This window comes from Taudactylus pleione, unplaced genomic scaffold (genome assembly GCF_031769625.1).
Source record: "Taudactylus pleione unplaced genomic scaffold, aTauple2 ptg000289l, whole genome shotgun sequence".
NCBI lineage: Eukaryota > Metazoa > Chordata > Amphibia > Anura > Myobatrachidae > Taudactylus > Taudactylus pleione.
The window spans coordinates 553,605-576,565 of NW_028284691.1; the positions used below are offsets into that span (position 1 = coordinate 553,605).

The 22,961-nt window shown below is 42.7% G+C and overlaps 1 protein-coding gene across 1 annotated transcript in view; it reads left to right on the forward strand.

Annotated features, from left to right (window-relative positions):
* NISCH (nischarin) overlaps positions 1-22,961 on the forward strand; it is a 68,339-nt gene that overhangs the window by 7,133 nt on the left and 38,245 nt on the right. The window contains exons 4-12 of the mRNA XM_088482457.1: positions 1,438-1,486; positions 3,789-3,952; positions 4,172-4,267; positions 6,343-6,438; positions 12,148-12,300; positions 12,469-12,537; positions 15,293-15,478; positions 17,187-17,315; positions 17,559-17,672. Coding sequence (XP_088338583.1) covers positions 1,438-1,486; positions 3,789-3,952; positions 4,172-4,267; positions 6,343-6,438; positions 12,148-12,300; positions 12,469-12,537; positions 15,293-15,478; positions 17,187-17,315; positions 17,559-17,672 — 1,056 coding nt within the window. The remainder of the gene's footprint in view (positions 1-1,437; positions 1,487-3,788; positions 3,953-4,171; positions 4,268-6,342; positions 6,439-12,147; positions 12,301-12,468; positions 12,538-15,292; positions 15,479-17,186; positions 17,316-17,558; positions 17,673-22,961) is intronic.

Consider the following 22,961-nt stretch of genomic DNA (forward strand, 5'->3'; position numbering starts at 1 on the left):
TCTTTATTACATTTGTTACTTATGTGAGTTTGCTGCATTGGTTGAAGTAAACCTACAAATATGCTTCCCTGCTGAAGCGTACTGGCATGCACTAATTGCATGTATATAAACCTAACCTTAAGGTGCCCACACACATAGCGATCTGAACACGATCCCACAATGTGTGCGATTTCCCCTGAACGCTCCCCGGCAGTCCTACACACGATTTGGAGTAAAAAATGTCCAATCTGACTTAAGATCTATCATGCATCCAGTGCATCGTGTCCCAGATTGGCAGATCTGAAGATGCGATGTACGACGAGCGGGGACGTGCATTTTCATCGTGATCGGGCATATTTTACACGATTTGTCGCCACGATTCGTTCAAATCGGGTAAAATATTGCTGTGTGTGGGCAGCTTAATTCCGCCTGCACTCCTTTCATTACACGTATGTATGATATCACACTATCGCTAGTTCAGAAGATTATTCTGATATTGCTAAACACAGGATTTTATATAGCAAGTATATGATTGTAAGCAGTAGCTATTAAGTGTTACACCTATGTACGTCACTGCAGAACCCTTATGCGGAACAGGATTTAAATCCCAACAGCGGCAGGTAAGTAACCTAACCCTCCCTTAGGGGTGTGTAACCCTAACCTCCCCCCTCCCCCCATACTGCCTAACTCTAGCCTCCCCCCAGGGGTGCCTAAACCTAACCCCCCCCCCCCCCCTCTCCCCGCAGCTACGAGGACTTACCTCCTCCAGGCCTGGATTCTGGCGTCGGGATTATGATATCATTAATCCCTAGCCGCCATTCTGCCGTCGGATTGTGATCGTTGTGTCACATAACTACATACCCCCTTCTGCCACATGTAAATAAACAATAGTAATAAAAATACTTCTTTACAAATGTTGTTGTTATTATACTCATTATTTATGCATGGTAAAATTAATATACTGGACATCTTTTCTTTTTACACTGTGATTAAGAGTTGAGCTAGGAATTCCCCCGTCCCATCCAGACAAGATTTGAAATCTCGCTGCACATTATAAACTTTCCACCCTGCATCACAATATTGTTTTGTCAAAGTTAAAAATTGCGCATTCTAGCTGTATTTACTTCTGGTGATTAACACGCATCTAACAGATTGTCTCTATATGTGTTGAAAAATCCAAACTTAATTTCATAATGAATGATTACCTATCATTTTGTTTTTAATCATAACCTTTATAATGTACTCAAATAGCCATAAATGTGATGGGTATCCACATTTTTCATCTATTCCTGTATGTTCTCAGGCTGCTAATATTACTTTCATTGTTATTGCACGCTGAGATATTTCCTGTCATGTGTGTAGTTTGGATCACTGAATGGCTGATTGGCCGCAGGTTCATAGACCTGTGACTGTCATATGCTTTCCCTGAGGTCAATAAAGGATCATTTGTACTTTCAGGAAATCCATGGAATTGCAGCTGTTCTGGCCGAGGAGCTTTATCACAATGGTAAAATTACATGTGTTTATTTTCAGTGATGCTCTGTATTATATTGAAAAAGTATTTACATATCAGAAAGTGAAATATGCATATCAGCCCACGGCAGATTCCAGAGTCCTACGTGCAGAACCAACAAATGATTAAAGCTCCCCATCTTTACATGGTGGCAGACAGTGAGCGGGAGGAATAATTGTAACCAGACCCCCTCCTTTTCAGTATTATTAAGCTAAATAATATACAGAAGATAACTGGAATGTTTATACGTAGATATGTCCATCATACTTATTGCTTTACAGGTTATGTTAGGTGGGGATATCAGTTTGAGTTTGCTGGTCCTTTACATTGCAAAAAATAAAGATTGTGATGAGAGTATTAATAATATTTCAAATGGTTTCAATTGTATAGTAATTATAATGTGATATAAAAAGAACTCTATCTGGCATTATTCCATTATCTCCTTTAAATGCCTGAATGGGTGCCACATCTTGTGACCAAGAATGCCAGTATCCTTTATAGATGTTTGTTTGGCTGGAATTTACAGTTTAAATATAGTTTAAAACTAGCAGTGCCTACTTGTCGTTGGCGAGTGATTATTAATTTTAGCACCCCGAGCGCTCCCTGGGTGTCCGCTCCTGCACAGTCTGATGTTCCTAGCAAAGTTTCCCGGCTATGTTTTGGGATACAGAAGTCGTCATGGAAATGCTAGACGGGTAGATCCCAGAGGTGATGGTGTGCCCGGTGCTCAGTGCAGCTCACCCCCCAACCAGCGGCGGCGGCCCCAATTCCTGCGTGGCTGGCACCAGGCAACAAACAGGCACAATATACACAATAGCAGCGCTGAGGTGGTCCCTTCTCTGCTTCCCCGGCACAGAGCACCGGAGCCATGAGGTTCCACCGGGACCACAACCACTTCATTAGGCATCCCAGACTAATTGCCACGCCTCTGTGAAGTTTTTATCCAAACCCATCCAGTGGAAGGCCCAGAACGGACTCCCCGGTTCGAAGTTCTGCTCAGCGTCCCTGGGTCAATGTTCTACCCAGCGTACACCAACAGGAGGTCCGACCAGGACCTCAATCTCCTAGTAGGTCTTCTGGGATCCAATGTTACCACTCTGTGAAGTTTTCGTCCAAGTACACCCAGTGGAAGGCTCAGAACAGGCTCCCTGGGGCAAAGTTCTGCCCAACGTACACCAACGGGAGGTCCGACCGGGACCTTAACCCCCCTGAAAATCTGGCCAGGATCCAACTGGACAACTTCGCGTTGGTTTCATCCCAATCGGTGCATGGGGGCAGGCACACTAGTCGCGCCAGTCATGCTCGCATCTTGGCATAGATGAGCGTGGTTACATCTATAGATAGATATGGTTTATACAAATTACATTGTATAAATTTAACTTGCTAATTTCTTGTGACAGGTCTAGCCTGGTATCATGAAATAATATGTGACCTGACATTCTTGGTGTGAATCACTGGTGTGGGTCAATATTATTTATTCATATGGACATCAAAACATGGGTTTGGGGAGCTGCTGATAGCTAATGGGTGTCCTAATTACTCCCAGCCATAGCTATGGATCAGGAGAGAGAGGAGAGGAAAATAAAGCTTCTGCTGTAGGGGACAAATTGAATAGAAGTCAAAAGATAAATTGTAAGATCTTTATCAAAAATTATAGCAGGACATGTCCACCACATGTGTAATGATGATTGTTTATTTACGTAACCTGTGAAGCATCTGACATTTTCATTGTTGGATATGGTACGGTATGTTTAAATCTTCACCTTCTATAAGTTGTACGGGTGCTCCAATGGCAGAAGACCATTAGAGAGTCTCATGTGGAAGTACCAGGATTGTATCGAGGAGAAACTCATGATATCCTTATGTAGCTCAGCGGCTCCCAACCTTTGTGGTGTTGGGACATAACTGCCGAAAAACATGCTACATGATTCGCTTTTTCATGATATCCCAATGTTAAAATGTTATATTATACAAATCCAGAATGCTGAATAGATATTTGTATTTGTCATTTCTGGTAGAAATATAATTTAAAATATATTTAATATGAACTCCGTTGCATATATTTAACTTATTTTAAGCTAGCCATGATTTCCCGTGGCACATCTAGGCTAGAATCATGACATAAGAAGTGTGTCCTGGAATACTGGGTGTGAATCACTGATGTGGCACAATAGTATTTCTCTATTACACCCATGGTGCTATAAAACTCAAGGGAATATTTTGTTTAAAAGAAAAAAAAAAATTAATTCAAACTAGAGCAAAAGAAAAAACTTTGTTTTGTTTTTTTTCTGTCAAGGTGAGCAGTTACTGGTGGCAGGAGAAGTGTTCCATATGAGGCCTCTGCAGCTGTACGCTATCACTCAGTTACTGCGACACACCAAACCAACATGCATCAACGGAGATGCCAAAACCGACCTGGGACATATTCTCGACTTTACATGTAGACTCAAATATTTAAAGGTAAGAGATATCGCAGGTTTTTATTTGTGTAAATATTTGTAATGTGTGAATTTTTATCTATGTAATGCTTTTACTTAGGTTATTCTGCTTTCAATATCATTGCTACCATCATGTGCCTAGTTCAGTGAATAATCAACATCAATTTCACAATTCATTTGCAACACAGATTTTTGATAGCTAATTTGTTATTACAGAGTTGTTTTCTCATGTCCTTCTTAGATCAGCGGTACAAGAGGTCCTGTAGGAACCAGCAATATAGAAGAGCATTTGCTGCCATACGACCTGTCTGTGTTTAAATCACTTTGTCAAGTAGAGGTTTGTAGTTTATGAAATAGCTGCATTTATTGAGCCATTCCTACATTAGCTAGTTATGCTTCTATTGTAATCACTGTTTATTCATTACTGTTAAAGGTCCACTTTTGATTTCTTTACAAATTGACTCATTTGGGAGCGATTTTGCATCGGTCGTAATTGAATTGACCCCCATGTATATTGCCCAATTGTTTGTTCTCTTCATTTACTAACAAATGAGTTTGCAGTAAACCATATCAACAAATCAAACAATTGCTTTTATGATTAACTTGCTCCAGGCAGATACAAGCCAATTGCTGATTGGTTGTTGGGCATCTGTGAAAATGTTGCTCCTACTTGCAATGTTGGTAAATGAAAGTTTAACTGTATATACTGCATATTTATGGAGTACTTTTAATTTAATAATGTAATAACAATAACTGGTATTTGTATAGTGATTATTACTCTCCAATTAATGTTCTTGTTTTGTTGCTAACCTTATACTACTGTCTCTGTGCACGGCCCACTTGTTGAGTAATCCCTGCTCTGTGTTATTTGTGTGCTTTCACTCAGCATATAGTGTGATAGGACACGCTATTATTTCACCATCTAATTTGACTACTGAATTAATTTATAAAGATGACATCACTGGTGGCACTCGTGTCCAGGGGTGTAGGAGAATGCCATCATTTCTTTCCCATTTACAGGAGTTCTGCCCCACATATAATGCACATCGAAAATGCTGTAGTTCCCCCAATATTTAGGTTCTGCTGGATAAAGGAGAATCCCTCCTCTTTTTACAGGATATACAGGAAATATATAACAAAATAAAAAATAAATAGCTGCCCCTTCTACTCCAGAAACGTTAGGTGGTGGGTGTATGGGCAGTCCCGTCTTATAGGAAGTGGTGGGTGTGAGGAAATCCCCCTTTTCCATGAAGTATAAAGAGGTGGTGTATGGGGGGGTACATATGAAGTGATGGCTATGAGAAATGCCCTCTATAAGGCCGGCTACACACTTGTCCGTTATCGGCACGATTTGCCGTATGGACACGACAAATATTGCATATCAACTAGTGTGTACACACTATTGCGTGCTCCCGTGGGTCATATGCGACATCTTCCTGACGGCCGTGCTGTGCGGCCAACATGAAGATATCACATGCGATTTAGGTGCCAATCGTGTAGTGTGTACGGCGAACCAAACGATATGTCGGTCCGATTTGGCCAATTTTGACGTCCTATTTTGCCGGTGATCGTTGTAGTGTGTACGTGAGCAATATATCGTTCTGTCGTATGCGATATTGGACAGTGTGTACGCTCAATATCGTTTGTACTGGCCTCAAAGGAAATTGGATGTAAAATCGGTCCAATTACAAGTTGTTCAGGTGTGTACCCACACTTAGACACAGGAGGGAATGGGTGTGGGGGGCTTTCTCTTCTCAAGACACATACAATGTTGGGTTTGGGTGATACCAACTCTATTACATAAGATACAGGAGCAGGGGATGGGTGTGTGGGTTGCTCTCTCTCCTCCTAAAGATATAGGGCCTGTTGGGTTTGGGCATTGCCCACTCTTTTCCCCAACATGCATAACATCATGGTTGTAGGTGATGCCAACTCTTTTGCCCAATATATAGAACATTATGGGTGTGAGTGATGCCCATTCTTCTCCCCACAGATACAAGAAGAATGGATATGTGTGCAGGATGCTCTCTCATCTACCATGTTACAAGAGGAGGGCATTAGGGGTGGGGGGATGCTTACCTATCTCTTGTAAGAGGAGCCAAATACATGGATAAACTTTCCATAACCTTTCTGGAATAATTTTATTTGACTGGAATTTGACAGCTTGTTTTTATTTTGGAGAACTTTCCAAATAATTGCTGTCAGGTCTGTGAATGTTGAAGTCCTCCCAGCAAAACGTACATTTATCACATGAAGCAACTGACTCTGTCACCAGAATTCCCTTAAGCTGCATTTATTTTGATGTAGTCAGCATAGATAATTAATGAAAACCTTCAGGAAACGCCTGACCCAGCTATTGTTCTCGGTAAGCTGAGTATTGGCATCTTATCGCACTAACAACCTGTTTTTCAGATCTCTCATTCTGATGCAAAACTCATTAAAGGATTCACTTCTTGTAAGAAGACCCTGGCTACCATGACTGTTCAGTTTTCAACTTCCTCAATGAAGGTACAATTTTTAATATGCTACTTCATGAAATTGAAACTTTTTTTTTTTTTTTGTGTGTGTGTGACTTTATTTGTACTTATGCAGTTGAAAACTGTTACTGTCATTTGAATTTTTCCTTTGTGGTTCCTATAGAACATAACCCATTCTGACCTTTCTTAAGGTTACGTGATAAGCTATGAGGAAACCCATTCCTGTTCTAAACACTCTTGATGAGTGAGGATTTTTCTAGGAATTTCAAATGACATGAGACTTGTATTTTCTTTAACATATAACTTATTTTCTTCTTCAGGTTCCATAGGGATCCACAGGGATACCATGGGGCTAATGTGGTTGGAGTGATCCAGGCACCAAACAGTTTCAGCTCTCAGGATGCCTCTGATCCTTCTCCACATATACCCCGGCCACAGGCATTCAGTTGTTAGTTTGGTGCGGCAGGATTCAGATGTACTGTTGTAACGGGGGACTGCTCAGGCAATCCTATGTTTTTATTTTATGTTTCATTTTCTATGTTTTGAGTTCGCAATGCTGAGCATCTGAAATAAGACTCATGCACTGCGACTCTGACTACCTCCGCCGGGCCACAACACCAGTAACATCTCTGGTGATTTCGGCAGGTCAGGGCAGAGCTTGCTAGCAGCGATGCTGGGGCCCGGACTGCAACCTCACACACTGAGATGTCAGGTAAGGCGATTCCTCGCTTACAGGGAATCGCGCGCGGTAATCCTTGCTTCTGGCGCCGGAGATGCATCGGACGCCGCTGCAGTGAGGGCCCGGAGCGTCCGCGTCCTCACTAGACTACCGGGGCCAGCGTACCCAGCTGGTTGATGCAGCTTAGGGGAGGTGGGCTCTTCCCCGGCAGCTCCTCTTCCGACCCAGACACCGTTCCTTTAAAGGTTTTCGCGTTTCTGGGTCGCTCCTCCTACCTGCCTCGTGTATATGAGACGCTCACAGTCCACTATCGGTGCGCTGCTGTAGCTGTTGGTCTCAGGAGATTTTAAGTCAGTCTCCCTGTATACCTCTCCCTTAGGGTCAGGTATATAGTGCTCTATATCCTACCAAGCATCATGTTTTGAGTATTTGATTCACAGCCCGTTGCAACTAAATTGCATATGCATTGTATGTGACTGCTAGTTGCAGGTGTATGGGATTTTTTTTTTTTTTTATACTTCACATTTACTTGTAATGTGACAGCCTTCACAAATAACATTACTTTGCATTGTTACATTTATAATTGATATGTCAAAAAGCAAAGGGATTCAGAAGGGGGAAGGCCCCTTTACTGGTTTCATGTAAATCTTGTTTGGTGGCCTTGTCCTCTCAGGACTTTATAAAAGATGGTTTGTGTGCTGTTTGTTATAAAGAGCCACCTCACAAGTCCAGTATACCAGTTCCTGTACAGGAGCCATCTTGGGTGTCCTCCTTGTCTCAGGTAATGAAGCAGTTTGTGGATCGTATGGCTACTCTCACACTACCTCCTTGTATGGGGTACCCACAGCATGCTATGTTTGCACCTCCTATACATCCTTCCTGGAAGGATGCTTATGCCCACTCAAGTCAGTCAGCTGTTGCGAGCAGACTGGTAGTCACTAAGGCGCCTAATAGGAAGTTATCTTTTTATCGGTATGTTCAGCATATGGATTCAGATGCATCATCTGAGGAATCAGATGATGCGCAGGGTTTTTCTTCGGGGTCTAGCTCGGCAGAGGAGGACCATCCTTCTACGGTGGATTCCTTCTTTGATGAGGGCGGTCAAGTCAATTCTAGACATACAGGATGTTGAACCAAGTCCTAGTAAGAAGGTTCCAGTGTTTAAACACCAGAAGGTGGTAAAAGCTGAGTTTCCTGGGTCCGAGCTGCTCTCTGAACTTATGTAAGCGGCATGGGGTAACCCGGATAAACTGTTTTATATTACTAAAAGATTAGCATCGTTGTATCCTTTCCCAGCTTTTGAATGTACGAAATTTCTTCTACTGTGGATGCTCATGTGACACACAGGCCCTGATTCAGAGCCGGACGCTCTGACAGAGCGTTCGCTTTGAATCAGGGCCGTCCCTTCTCCTTTTTGGAGCGGCCTCCTGGCCACTCGCATAGCTGTGGGTAACCACCCACAGCTATAGCGAGCGGCTAAAATGATGGTCGCGATGGTCAAGACCATCGGGCTTGCGACAAGACCCTGCGGTAGGGTCTCGCTGCCGCAAGCCCTGGAGTGCTTTTGGCTCTATCAGAGCCAAAAGCACTCCCACTGACATCACTAGTGATGTCAGTGGGGCCGGCCCCAGACGGTAGGCGTTCCCATGGCAACGCCTCCGTCTGGGCAGCAACGTCCCCGGCACGCCCACCAAAGGGGGCGTGCTGTCAATCACCATCGACAGCACGCCCCCTTTGGTGCGAGACCCATAATGACGGCTTGGCCGTCGTTATTCGGGTCTCGCGCATGCGCACGACTGAGCCGCCTCCGTCGTGCGCATGCGCACTTGGGCAACAACGACCCGCTTGCGAGTGGGTTTGAATCAGGCCCACAGTCAGGAAGGCTACGTTGCCTATTCCGTAAGCATCTTCTCTTAAGGATCCTACAGATAGGAAAATTGAAGCATGTCTTAAGGCAATGTTTTCATCATCTGGAGCTGTTAATCGTCCAGCTATGGCTGGGGCTTGGGTAGCCAAAGCAGTTGAAGAATGGACGGGGGCATTGGAGGATTCCTTACCAGATGCTACCTCCTATTTGGGAGGAGCTGCAATAGATGCGGTACTCTTAGCTTCTAAAGCATCAGCAGAGTGAGTGGTGGCTTTTAGGGTCCTTTTGGTTAAGGTCCAGGAAAGCTGATACAGGGTCAAAGAAGGCTCTGGAATCCTTACCTTTCTATGGAAATATACTTTTTGGGGCAAAATTAGATAAAATAATAGCTACTCTGGCAGCTTCAAAATCTGCAGGTCTGCCATCTACGGCTACATTAAAGTCTAGGCAGTTTTCTTTTCGGTTCTTTCATCCCCAGGGACAAGCAAAGGAACAGTCTTCTTTCAGGCAGGACAACCAGGCGACAAACTAAGAGGTCTGGGCCGACCAGACGTCCAGCTTCTAAACCAGTTCCTGTGTCTCAACACAGAAGGGGTTATTATTCCAATCTATTTCTGGTTCAGAAACCGAATTGGTCTCATCGCCCTATTCTAAATCTAAAAATCCTCAACAAGTTTATCCTTGTACCCAAGTGCCGTATGGAAACTCTTAGGTCAATTATTTTGGCAATTAAGCCTGGGAATTTTATGATTTCCCTGGACATTCAGGATGCACATCTGCATTTGCCTATTATGCCATCCCACCAACAATTTCTATGGTTTGCTGTCCTGCAACAACATTACAGTCAGGCACTACCCTTTGGTCTATCAACAGCCCCTCGGGTCTTTACCAAAATATTGACGGTTATGACGGCCTACCTCAAGCTTCAGGGAATCAGAATACTATCATATCTGGATGACCTTCTGATATTGGCACAGTCTCCAGCTGTTTTACAACACCATCTCCAACTGACCATTGCCTGTCTACAGAAGCACGGCTGGATCATCAATTGGAAGAAATCCTCTTTCTCCAACACAGCATCTGGGGGAACATCTGGTGGCACTTCTGTATTCTCAGGCACAAAGGGTATTTCTGCCAGAGGACAAGATTGTGGCCCTATCATCGTGAATACGCAAGCGAAGGGTATCCATTCTATCAGCGATGCAGGTCCTGTGGTCGATGGTTTCCACCTTCGACATGGTGGGATATGCTCAGTTCCATTTCAGGCTTCTGCAAAAATTGATTCTATCCAGGTGGAACGGACAGTATTATCTAATAAGGTTCCAGAGGATCCTTCTCACTCCAGAGGTTCGTCTCTCTCTCTCTCTCTCTCTCTCTCTCTCTCTCTCTCTCTCTCTCTCTCTCTCTCTCTCTCTCTCTCGGTGGCTACAAAGGGATCATCTGAACAAAGGTAGCCCACTCTGGATTACAAATTGGGTGCTTCTCACCACGGACGCCAGTCTTCGTGGATGGGGGACAGTGACCGGTCATCACACCTTTCAGGGAAGATGGACAAATCAGGAGAGTCATGTGCCCATAAATATTCTAAAGCTTCGAGCAGTATACAAGGCACTCATCGTGGCAGAGGACCTTCTCCAGGGCAGGCCGGTCCAGATCCAGTCCGGCAATGCGACCACAGTAGCCTATCTCAATCATCAGGGAGGCACGCATAGTCATGCAGCCATGAGGGAAGTGACAAACATTCTGATTTGGGCAGAACGTCATCTTGTGGCGATTTCGGCAATATTCATCCCGGGAGTTCTCAGTTGGGAAGCGGACTTCCTAAGTCATCAGGACATACACGCCGGAGAGTGGTCTCTCCACCCAGGGGTTTTTCAACTCCTGGTGAACAAATGGGGCCTACCCAACCTAGACCTCATGGCATCATGTCACAACTTATGACTATGTATGTATTTAATCTAAATGGTGTATTACAGAAGTACATGAAACGTTGTATATAAAATTTCGTATTTAATCTGATATATAGTCTAGAGGAGTCACATTGCTCCTATAGGTAAAATGAATGTCCAAAAACAATATTCTCCTGTTTCTTGATTACAAAACTGAATGCCTGTGGCCAGGGGCGGGCTATTTGTGGAGGAGGACCAGAGGCAACCTGGGAGCTGAAAGCTTTAACTGTTTGGTGCCTGGATCACTCCAACCACATTATCCCCATGGTATCCCTGTGGACCCTATGGACCTCGAAGAAAAAGAGTTATCAATGGGAAGTCTACCATAACTCTTATTTTATTGCATAAAGAGTATTTATAATATAAAGCCATATTCTTTTCTTAGACACTTCAAAGAATAAACAACCTTGGGCCTGATTCAGACCCGGTCGCAAGCGCTGAGCGCTCGCAACCGGGTCGATGTTTGCCCATTGGGGATGCGCATGACAGAGCCGGCTCTGTCGTGCGCATGCGCGAGACCCGGCTAGCGACGCGTGATCCATCGCTCCGGGTCTCGCACCAAAGGGGGCGAGCTGTCGATGGTGATTGACAGTTCGCTCCATTTGGTAGGCGGGCAGGGGGGGTGGCTGGCCAAATGGAGGCGCCTGCTGTTTGGGGGCGGCCCCACTGACATCACTGGTGATGTCAGTGGGAGAGCTTCTGGCTCTATTAGAGACAGATCTCTCTGGGGCTTGCGGCCACGAGACCCTACCACAAGGGTCTCGTCGCAAGCCCAATGGTCGCAATGGTCTTGACCATCGCGACCATCAACCTGGCTGCTCGCAATAGCTGTGGGTGGTCACCCACAGCTATGCGCCCTGATTCAGAGCGAGCGCTCGTTCAGAGCGTCCGTCTCTGAATCAGGGCCCTTGTTCCTTGTGTGTTCAAAGTAAGATGCAGTGGTTTTAAATGCCCTTCCTTTCCTCAAAGCCATGATGACCGGGGCCATCTTTCTTTTAAGGCATTTAAGTAGTTGTCCGTAGGTCCTCCATTTATAGAGTTGCATTTGCAGAAACATACATTATTGAAATTTCTTTTATAGAGGTCCACTCATGTTAATGGAGTCTGGGAAAAAACACTCGATAGAAACATATTTGATGGTCTTCTGAAGTAAATTTTAAAGGAATTTTCAAATTGAAGCCATGCTTATGTATGAACTGTACGTGTAGCGAAAATATTATACAACTTTTTTTTTTATCTCTTCAGGAAATTTTAGTGCCTGAAGCTCTTGAATTTGATCACTGGGAGGCAGAAGGTACATCATCGGACTGTCCTATTACAGCTGTGGTCCCAAAATGGAGTACACTCACTACTGTGGATATGAGTCACAATCAGATCTCTACTATTGATGATTCAGTGGTAAGACAATAGCATTTTTTGCTTACCAATTTACCAAAAAAACCAATACCATAATGCTTACCAATTTACCTGTGTAATTAATGGTAGTGTAAAATAATTTGTTTGTTTGTTTTTTTACCTCAAATGTGGTTTCATTTAACTTTTTTTTTAATGGTGGTCTCTTTGCAGAAACTTACTCCACAAATAGAATTTATGGCTTTGAGTCACAATAACATATCATCAATTGAGAATCTACAGGTAAGAGGCTTTATTAAATCCACAAGAGAAAACCTTTACGTTTTAAAGAAATCATACAAAGCCATTTGTGATGAGAGTATTAATACATAATACTTCAAATGGTTCCAATTGTATAGTAATTGTGGTGTGATATAAAAAGCACTGTATCTGGCATCATTCTATAATCTCCTATAAATGCTTGATTGGGTCCAGATCTTGTGACCAAGAGCGCTAGTATCCTGTATAGATATTTGTTTGACTGTAATTTACAATTTAAATATAGTTTAAAACTAGCGGTGCCTACCTGTCGTTGGCGAGTGATTATTAATTTTATTCAATGACCAGGAGATAGCACCCCGAGTGCTCCCAATCGCTCCTTGTGTGTCCGCTCCTCTGTGCACGGTCTGATGTTCCCAGCAAAGTTTCCCGGGTAAGTTTCGGGATACAGAAGTTGCCCTGGAAATGCTGGGCAGGTAGATCCCAGAGGCAGCGGTGTGCCCGGTGCTCAGAGTGGCTCGTCCCCCAACCAGCAGCAATGGCGGTGGGCCCGAGGACTCGGAGGGGGTAAGGATAATGCACAAGGGTAGGGGCTGAGTGGATGTAGCCCTTCCAGCAGTCCATAAACATCCAGATGGAAGAGGCTGATGGGGGGGCCCACAGATCCTGCGCGACTGGCACCAGGAAACAAACAGGCAGAATAGACACAATAATAGCGCTGAGCTCCGGGCAGTCCCTCCCCGGCACAGAGCACCGGAGCCATGCAGTGCAGACCCACCGCACAAACTTCTCCCAGCACACCACGCAACTGGCATTGTACGGGGTGCTCTGTGTGAAGGGTGTGGGTTCCGGACCTCGGCAAAGACTGTCAGCTGGAAGCGGCTGTGCGGGACCCTCAGCTCGTGGGTATCAATGTTTCTTGGGCTGCCTCGTCTCTCCACAACTGGTTACATTTAACCCGTGGTTTCACACTCTTCCTTTTGTCGTTCTCGGGGAAGCCTTCCATCCTGGTTGCTAGCCGCTTCAGCCAGGAGGCGGGATGGGAGGGGCCATATGGCAGCAGAGAGAAGAGGGCGGGAGTCGGAACAAATGGCTGCCTGGCTGCTGTCACTAAAAGTAATGTGGGGCCAAGAGCCTCCGCTTCCCCAGATTACACAATGAGATAATACTGGAAGAAGTCCAATAAGTTATCTCTGTAATGGCTTCCTGATGAGGAGAAAAGATTTTGTGTGTGTGTGGGTGTGGCCTATGTTACTCAGAGGATCTCAAGGAACATTTCAGTGAAAATCCCATCAAAATCGGTTATCGAGTTTAAATGTTCACATTGTGATGTTGTCCAAATCCATCTAGTGGAAGGCCCAGAATAGTCTCCCTGGGTCAAAGTTCTTCCCGTCGCACTTCGCCGTGAGGTTCGACCGGGACCCTAACCACTCCATTAGGCATCCCAGACCATTTTTTTCACAGTTATAGTTACTTATGATAGAACAAAAAGTTACTTTAATGGGGTTTTAATGGTACTACGCTGATGCATTGCAATGGTGAACATATTGTGGCTTGCCACATGTGTTTAGCAGAAACCCTTCTCTCACAGCTAGCAGGCTCCAGTGTGTACCTGTACTGAGCACCTGCTCTAAATACTTTATCTATGGCTGGTGGCAGACTTATGAGCCTCATTTTCACTGTCCTTAATGTGATAAATTTTTTAGGTTTGTCTAATGAAAGAGCAATTCCTACATTGTGCAAGGCAAGAAGTGCCACTATGTTGGGACTTTCTTTCATTGGCGTTATGCCATTCTTCCCGGGTCCGTTAAGGGGAGGAATACTAAGAAAAGTGTTTGACTGACCATGTGTATTTAGCAGATCATCTTCTCTCGCAGATAGCAAAGTGTGGCTGTAACAGGCCTTGTAGGTAGGCAGCACAGAATGTGCCTTTATCTAGGTGTATTACTGAAGGGAGGAAAACGTGGGTCTGACATCAGTGAGTCATGCTAGAGCTGGGGAGGAGCTTATAGATGAAGAGGCGGGTACTTTCCAGCGGGCAGGGCGAATGATGCTAGGAAAGCTGGCCGGTCTAATACGCAAGTGGTCAGTGCTAGGAGTCGCCAGGGGAAATGTTATTTTCATATGTATTACCATGGTATTTGTCTATCATGGTGACAAATAAAGCATATGGCTCTTATTTCAGAATTATATTGTGAGCATCACCTTAAAGATGTCCGTATCGTAGAGGGACATTTCAATTAACATTTTCACTGGTTATAAATTTAGATAACGGGTGCTGTAAGATCCATCTGAGAGAATAGGGATGACTGCATTACATTGCATTATTTTCTTTTTGTCATTTTTATAAATTTGCTCTTTTTATAACTTTAATATATATCTGCTTTATGCAGATATTATATATGAATGGTTTATCTCATCTACTGCAGTTTTCAAGAACTTCTACATTTCTATGCAGTTTTTACATAAACCTCATAAATGCTGCTATATTTATTTCTTTTAACAGGTACGCTCATTATCCAGTCCTATTGGTTATGGCATGCTGTAATATTGGGCTGTGTATTTAGTATGGGCCTAGTAATACATATTCAGGGCTCCAAATCTAGGGGCCACATTTGACCTGCCTGTTCCCAGTTGGATAGCCTTGTCATAGAGCATTCAATTATGTTACTTAAAACCTCAATTTCATACCTTTAACTGTAAAAGTATATACTAATTGCTGTACAGATGCTAATGATGGATTAAGTACAACGTTCTTTGTCTTCCCTGAATTGTGTAGCACTTGTACAACCTGATTCACTTGGATCTGTCCTACAACAAGCTCTCTGCACTGGAAGGCGTCCACTCAAAGATTGGAAATATCAAAACTTTAAATTTAGCAGGAAATCTTCTTGAGAGCCTCATTGGCCTTCATAAGTTATATTCTCTTGTCAACCTGGATCTAGGCCACAACAACATCAAGCAGGTATTCCCATTTCTGCTCTTGAATAACCACCACAGAACTAGTTTATACACAGTGAGTTTTCTACTAAAGGCACTTTTTTATGTCATAATTTTGCTTTATGATGTTTAGACACTAGGGGGTACATTAACTAAGATGGGAGTTCTATTTAAGAAGTGATGTTGCCCAATGCAACCAATCAGATTCTACTTCTCATTTATCTAGCACCTTCTAGAAGATAATACCTGGAATCTGATTGGTTGCTATGGGCAACATCACTTCTTAATAGAACTGCCATCTTAGTAAATTTACCCCTAGGTGTATGAGGCCACATCTGTATTATTAATTGTTATTGTTTAACCTAATCAACTTTGTTTTTGGTGGCGTTAACCTTACACTGGTATGTAAACTCCGTTTTTAACCATAAACATTTTAATTAGAGTTCAGTAGTTTGGATTTTCTTAGTTATGTTCGGTTCTCAAAAACGGGATCTCATTGGCCTTCACATGTTTTGGATGGGTTGGGTATGAGAACCCGGTGGTCGGGATGCCACTGGTCAGAATACCGACAGCGGCATCCCAACACCCATATCCCTTACTCCTAACCTCCCCTAAACCCCAGTGCCTAAATTTAACCTCCAACTCCCCGCACCCTAAACCTAACCCTCCCTCCCCCTAGTGCCTCACCCTAACCCTCCCCCTAACGCCCGATACCTTCGGGATGCCGGCGGTCAGTATTCTGGTGCCAGGAAGCCGACGCTGTCAGGTTTTCGACGCCGGGATTTCGCCTGTCGGCATCCCGCACGCCGGGATGCTGACTACATCCCGTTTTGGATAGCCAGTAAAATAAATCCGAACTTGAGTTCGTTTGGCGGAAAAAGAACTAGTAAATTCGAACCGCTCGTCTCTAATTTTAATGTCCATTTACTTCCACTTTACATCAGGAATCTTCCATGATAGTGCAATATCACTCAGTTTTAATAAACTAGGTGATTGGTGACTCAGACCTTGCAATTATAGTGTATATAGGGCCTGATTCAGAGTTGTACACAATGCCGATGTTTACGGAGTTGAGCGATTGTCAGCAAACCTCGCATGTGTCTTAGTCGCATTGCGTACGCGTCAAGGTACATTACCGTAGTTGTACATGGCCACTTTTCATTCGCAGTGTGATGACAGTCAGGGAGTGTTTGGGGGAGGTAATGAGGAGTGGTGGCAGAGAACACCGGCACATGGCGACTGTTTCAGGGGCGTGTCACACTCTGCACCTGCGATCCCGAATGCAAGAAATATGGTTCCGGCGTCTCCGTTCTCACAGCCATTCTGTGGGACCATAGACCCACTCAGGACTGCGATCATCAAATGATCTGCGAGCGATGCTGCGTCTTTGTACACAGATGCTTGGCTTTGCAAAGCTGCTGGCGGGAGGCTCAATACATCTCCCTGCATCTGCGACATTTTTCTGTTTTTGCATAGCATCTGCGCACACATTCGCGCCAGCTGCAGTATTAACGTACAAATCAGGCCCACAATCACTTGTTCTGAGTCTCCATTGTTGCAGCAATAAAGCATTGCATTTACTAGCCAATGTTTTTCTCTCCTGTAGGGCTGCACTCCTAAGTAATGCAGAGTTAACTTGGTTTAGGGACGTATTTACATTTGTGTCTATCGTGTATCACTGTGATGTCATATGCAAGCTGAAAATGTTTTCAGGGTGTCTTATTTTTGTTCAGGTTGAAGAAATAAAAAATATAGGGAGTCTCCCTTGTTTGGAAACTGTGAATTTGACCGAAAACCCTGTGACCATTATTCCTGATTACAGAACCAAAGTTCTTGCACAATTTGGAGATCGGGCTGCTGAGGTGAGATCACTGTCAACATGTAACAAATTATTTACATTTTAGCCAAAATACTGCCGTAAACAGTCACATTTGTCCACAGTTCATTAGTGATTTCATGGCTCTATAATTAATTTGTTTCCTTTCTAAGCTATAATCACACAAATAGTAAATATCTTTTAAGTATAAGACTGTACAGTATCTGTGTCAGGAATGATGTGTTCATGTGCTTTACATTTTAATTGCTAACTAAGCTCTTTTAAACAGGTCTGTTTGGACAACACCAACACTACAGAAAGGGAGCTGGATACAGTGGAAGTGCTGAAGGCCATCCAAAAAGCAAAGGAAGCAAAAAATAAATTGAACAATGCTGATAAAAAGGTATAAAGCAAAGTTTGTCTTCCAAAAACATTCACATAACATATAAGTTTTAAAACCATTATTTGTTCATATTTTAGTAAAAGTGACGTTGTGTGCTGATTTTTAATTTTATTTGTTTACACTTATCAGGAATTTGCTGCTGTCAGTTGCTCTTAATTACAGTTATTTTCCCAGGCAGGGGAAATAGAAAATGTGCTTCTGTGTCTTTACATTTCAGGACATACAGTGGTCTCCCCAGGATATTTTTTGCGGGTGCACCACTCGGCACTTTGGGAACATGCAAGTGGAGACAGTATCTGGGAGCTGTATAAAAAGGACCAGATCCTACAGACTTTACAGCTTTTTCATAATCAGATGACTGGGCCTCTAATAAGAAGAGGAGAATTAATATATACAATGTTATTTTAAGTTTAAGTCATTATAAGGTCAGGGTTTAGAACATTTTATTATTGCTATTATTAAGGCCCCCAACCGGCTACTTCTTGATGCCACCCGGCTGGAAAAATTTTCTGGGGAGAACACTGACCTAATTTAGTCCTTACTGTCCATTCTGTAACCTAATCTTGTGACAAATAACAGGTAACAGATTTTACTTTGCCGTTGTTTATTAAATATAAAATAAGCCAACATGAAGAAGCGTTTTGTGAAAAGAAAACCTCATGATCACTGCCATGCCTACACTACCGGAGGTCCTGGGTGGGGTGAAATCGCCTTGAATGTGTCAACAACTGTTTGGGTGATGCCGCTCTGCTGGAGTGGGTGTCACCAGTATGCAAGGGACATGGGTATCTCTTTATAAAGTGCTATTGCACCCTCCAACACCTTCCACTGTAATATGCCGGCAATGCTGCACACAACACTGTTAAGTGCCCCGTGACGCCTCATCGGCACCTTACAGGCAGTACAAGATTTATACAATGTGGGACAGCTCAATAAAATCATGAGTGCACCACCAGAATTGGGATAGTAGGTGGACTGGGCTGCTCCCTCCTACCTATCCTTGCAGCTGTGACTACCAATTGCTAGAGTCTTAATCTCAGTTGCTGCCTTGCAGGGTTATGATATGTGTGAGCTCTGTATAGAAAAGATGTGTACTATAAATGCTGTGACATTTAATGCTCAAGTGGGGCCTAATGTCTGCCAAGAGAACATTGCTCACACAATTACACGTCCATCATGCATTCCATTTTTTACGCAAATGATGACTACCATATGAATGTTTCATCAGAAATTGAGGTTCATTAGACCAGGTGGCATTTTTCCAATCTCTGACTGCCCAGTTCTGTGAACCTTGTGCCCACTGTAGCATCAGATTCCTGTTTTTCGCTTACAGGAGTAGTATTATGCTACTGTAGCCCATCCGTTTCAAGGTTTAACGTGCTGTGCATTCAGAGATGCTCTTCCGCCTACCCCTGTTGGTTACTCTAGTTACTGTCTCCTTCCTGTCCGTTTGAACCAGTCTGGCCATTCTCCACTGACCTCTCTCATTGTCTAGGCATTTTCCGTCCACAGAACTGCGGCTCACTGGATGGTTATTGTTTTGCTCACCATTTTCTGTTAACTCTATGCACTGTTTTCTGTGAAAATCCCAGAAGATCAGCAATTTCTGAGTCACTCAAACTGCCTCATCTGCCTCAATCTTACCATGGTCATAGTCCCTTAGATCACATTTATTCTCCATTCTTTTGTTCAATCTGAACAACAACTGGACCTCTCTTCTATGTCTGCATGCTGTTATGCTTTGATTTGTTGTCACATGATTAGCTGATTTAGATGTTTGCATTAATTAGCTGGTACACTTAATAAGTAGCTGGTTTATATGACCTCCAGTGAGTTCCAACATATGTTAGTAGCTGCCACATAGCACTAGGCCATACTTCTTACCTTCAATCAAACACAGCAGCTTTCTAGAAAACCTGTGAGTGATAGAGGAAGAACTGCTGAACAGGGGTAAATTCCCCGCTGGTAACCAGTGAAGAAGAAGAAACGCAAAGCTAACCAGCATGGAAGTGTGGGGTAGAGCGGGAATTAGAAGAAAGAAGAAAGGTTACAAATGGATCAAGGGTGATTCATGTTGCAACTTTTTACAATAAGGTGAGGAGCTAACCACTAGGAAACACTGCAATGCTGGGCCATAGACCCATCTCCAGCCTCCCTTCTACACTTAAAAGGAAAAAGCTTATATTTTTGCTTGACTATGATTGAGTAGCTTCTGTGAAATCTCCTGCATTGTGTTATTACAGGGGTAGCCAACCTCGGTCCTCGAGAGTTACTAACAGTTCACGTTTTCTAGACCACCTAGCTAGTGCACAGGTGTAGTCATTACTCACTAATACGTTTGAAAAAAATCCACAGGTGGAGTCATTTATTTCACTTGTGATTCTGTGAAGAGACCTGGAAAACTTGCACTGTTGGTAGCTCTCGAGGACCAGGGTTGGCTACCCCTGTGCTATTAGTACATAGGACAAATACATAAAATTGTGCAGTTTCTGCATAATTTGATGTAAAAAACAACTTGATACATAGGCTCCTTAATCATTTCAAGACCATGTCCTGTCGCTGCAAAACAACCCCAAATCATCAACGTGCTTCAGAATGGTTATGAGGTTCTTGTAGTGTTACACCAAATATGACATTGTGCATTAACAACAAACCACTCCATTTTGGGCTTTTCTCTATAAAGGACATATTCCTGAAATATTGTGTTTTGTTCACATGCAACATCTCAAATCTAAACAATACTACAATGTTTTTTTTTTATTTTTTGTTTAGAAAGAGGCTTTCTACTGGTAACCCTTACCAAGCTATATTTGTTCAGTCTTGAAAACTAATGAACTTTAACATATACTCATTGGGAAGTACTAAGCCTTGGAGAGAGATAGTGTACCAATCAATCAGCTCCTCACAGTCACTTTACAGGCTGTGTTTGAAAAATGACAGGAGCTGATTCGTTGGTACTTTATCTCTCGCCAAGGCTAAGTACATCTACCTACCTGTGTTGAATGAGTCTTTCATACAGTGTGATTTTAGGATGAATATTCTGGGTCTTTCCTCACTGTTTAATTATGGACTCCCAAATTGTTTTGAAATTTTCAGTTTTTATTTCAGAATGAGGATCAGCAATCATTCCCTCTCTGAGATGTCCTTTTCCCCTATATTTGTATTGGCACAAACTTGAATGCACCTTATCAAACTGCCAAAGGTTCTGCATTTCTATAGAGGTGGTTGCACTTCTGATGATCAAATAAATTAATGGCATTTGATTAGTAACACCTATCTCAAATTATCTGCTTTATTGATTTGGATAGAGTTAAGCCGGCCACAGCTCTAAAGATTTTCTGTCCAACCAGCCAACTACTTGATTGGTTGGAATGAAAATCTGGTAACGTATGGGAGTAAATGATTATCAGCAATTTGCTCCTAAATGCCAGAAAACAGATGAAAATGGTCGTCAGACAAGTTTGTTAAATGTTTAATCTAAGCAATTTGTTCAAACAACAGTTTTTGTCCATTTTCCGGCGTTTGGGAGCAAATTGCTGATTGTCATTTGCTTTCATACCTTACCAGATTTTCATTCCAACCAATCAACTAGTTGGCTGGTTGGACAGATAATTTTAGATGTGTGGCCAGCTTTAGGGTGCACCCTTTTTATTTATTTATTTATTTATTTTTTAAACGGTCTTCTCCATGTTGGCTAATGTTGTTTTAGTAAATGACGACACTTAAATGTTTCCTGGATTATTTGTCATGAAATTATAGTTACGTCTTGGTGAGAACTGTATTTATATGTGTGCCTTATGTAAAACACTTCTATGTCTTAGCTCTGTATGAGCAGCTCATTTGGCTAAAGTGAGGAGTGCATAGTGTTTTACAATATAGTATAAGTTACTTTATTGGAGGAGAGAATACAGCAGTTCTGGAGATTTCTGTTGTATATTATAACTATCTTCAATCTGTATATTGCACAGTTCAAAAAGAAAACTGTGCATTGGGCAGTTTCCAGCATTAATGCTGGGTACACAGGGGACATCTGTTCAGCGAACGATATCGCTGAACGATCTCCCTTGAAATTCCTGTTGCGCTGAATGAATGATATTGTTCATCCACAGACCAAAGATATCACCAACGATCAACGATCGCAAACCCCTATGGAGAATGCACGATATCGTCCAGATTGGCCTGCCTGCATGCATGCCCAATGGACAATATCGTTATCGTCCAGCGGGAGCGCGCATCATTGGTCGTTCATTGCATACACACAGAACGATATCATTGCGATATATCGTTCCATGTGTACGCACCTTTACTGTTTAGCCTACTTTAACACATGAGGTAGTGTGACTTTGTCAGACTGATTGTATACATTTATTTATAAATTGAGAGGAATTACCATTGTTCTTGCCTTTTACAGATATGGCCAAATTTAATTAGCCACGTTAACCCGTTTTCAGAGGTAAACATGGCTAGTTTTTTGCTATACAGCTAGCTGCACAATTTTCTCTCGCAACCCAAGAGCAGGTGAAAAGTTTGGGAAAATCCCTATTTTAATGTAAACATGTCCGGTCTTGGATCAGAACCCCTGGATCCCCCCCATCCCCCTCCCTAATGATTAATTAGGCATTTGGAAGTTTTTAATTAGTTTCATTTTGCCAATAATTAAAATGCAGAATAATGGGTTAAATTATGTGAAACAGGTATATGGGGGTGCTGTATTGATTGGACAGGTGGTTTTAGGTTTGCAGGTGGGAGTTACAGGTGTACTTTAACAAATTTTTAAAAGTGGCTTAAAAAGACACAAAAATCCAATTTACAGACATTTTTATGCAATCTGCAGCATTTAATTTGTTGAAAAACTATTTGCTTTCTATAATTTTTTTCAGTGTTATGAACAAATGCAAAAAACTGTAATTTGCCACCTTTTAAGAGTCCCCATTACTTTGCTTTTGGCCACTAATATATTTCTATACTGTTATCCAATGTTAATTTGCACTTTTTTGGGGGTACAGTCTGATTTCCCCATTGTTCCCCACACTTAACGTGGCTAACATCATAGAAAATTACCGCACAACCATTTTTACGGAGGAGGCGGTAAGCTTGGTGCGCACACAGCCACGCTAAGTAAAAATTACCTTGTGACAGGCGTGTTAACTCAAGCCGCAATAAAAGATTTTACAGCTGTCCCATAGTATTAGAAACTGCATAATGTACTGTATTTGGTAATAAAAATTAAAAATTAAAACCTATTTATAGATGTTTTTTGGCAGGGAATAAGTTTGATCCAAAATTATA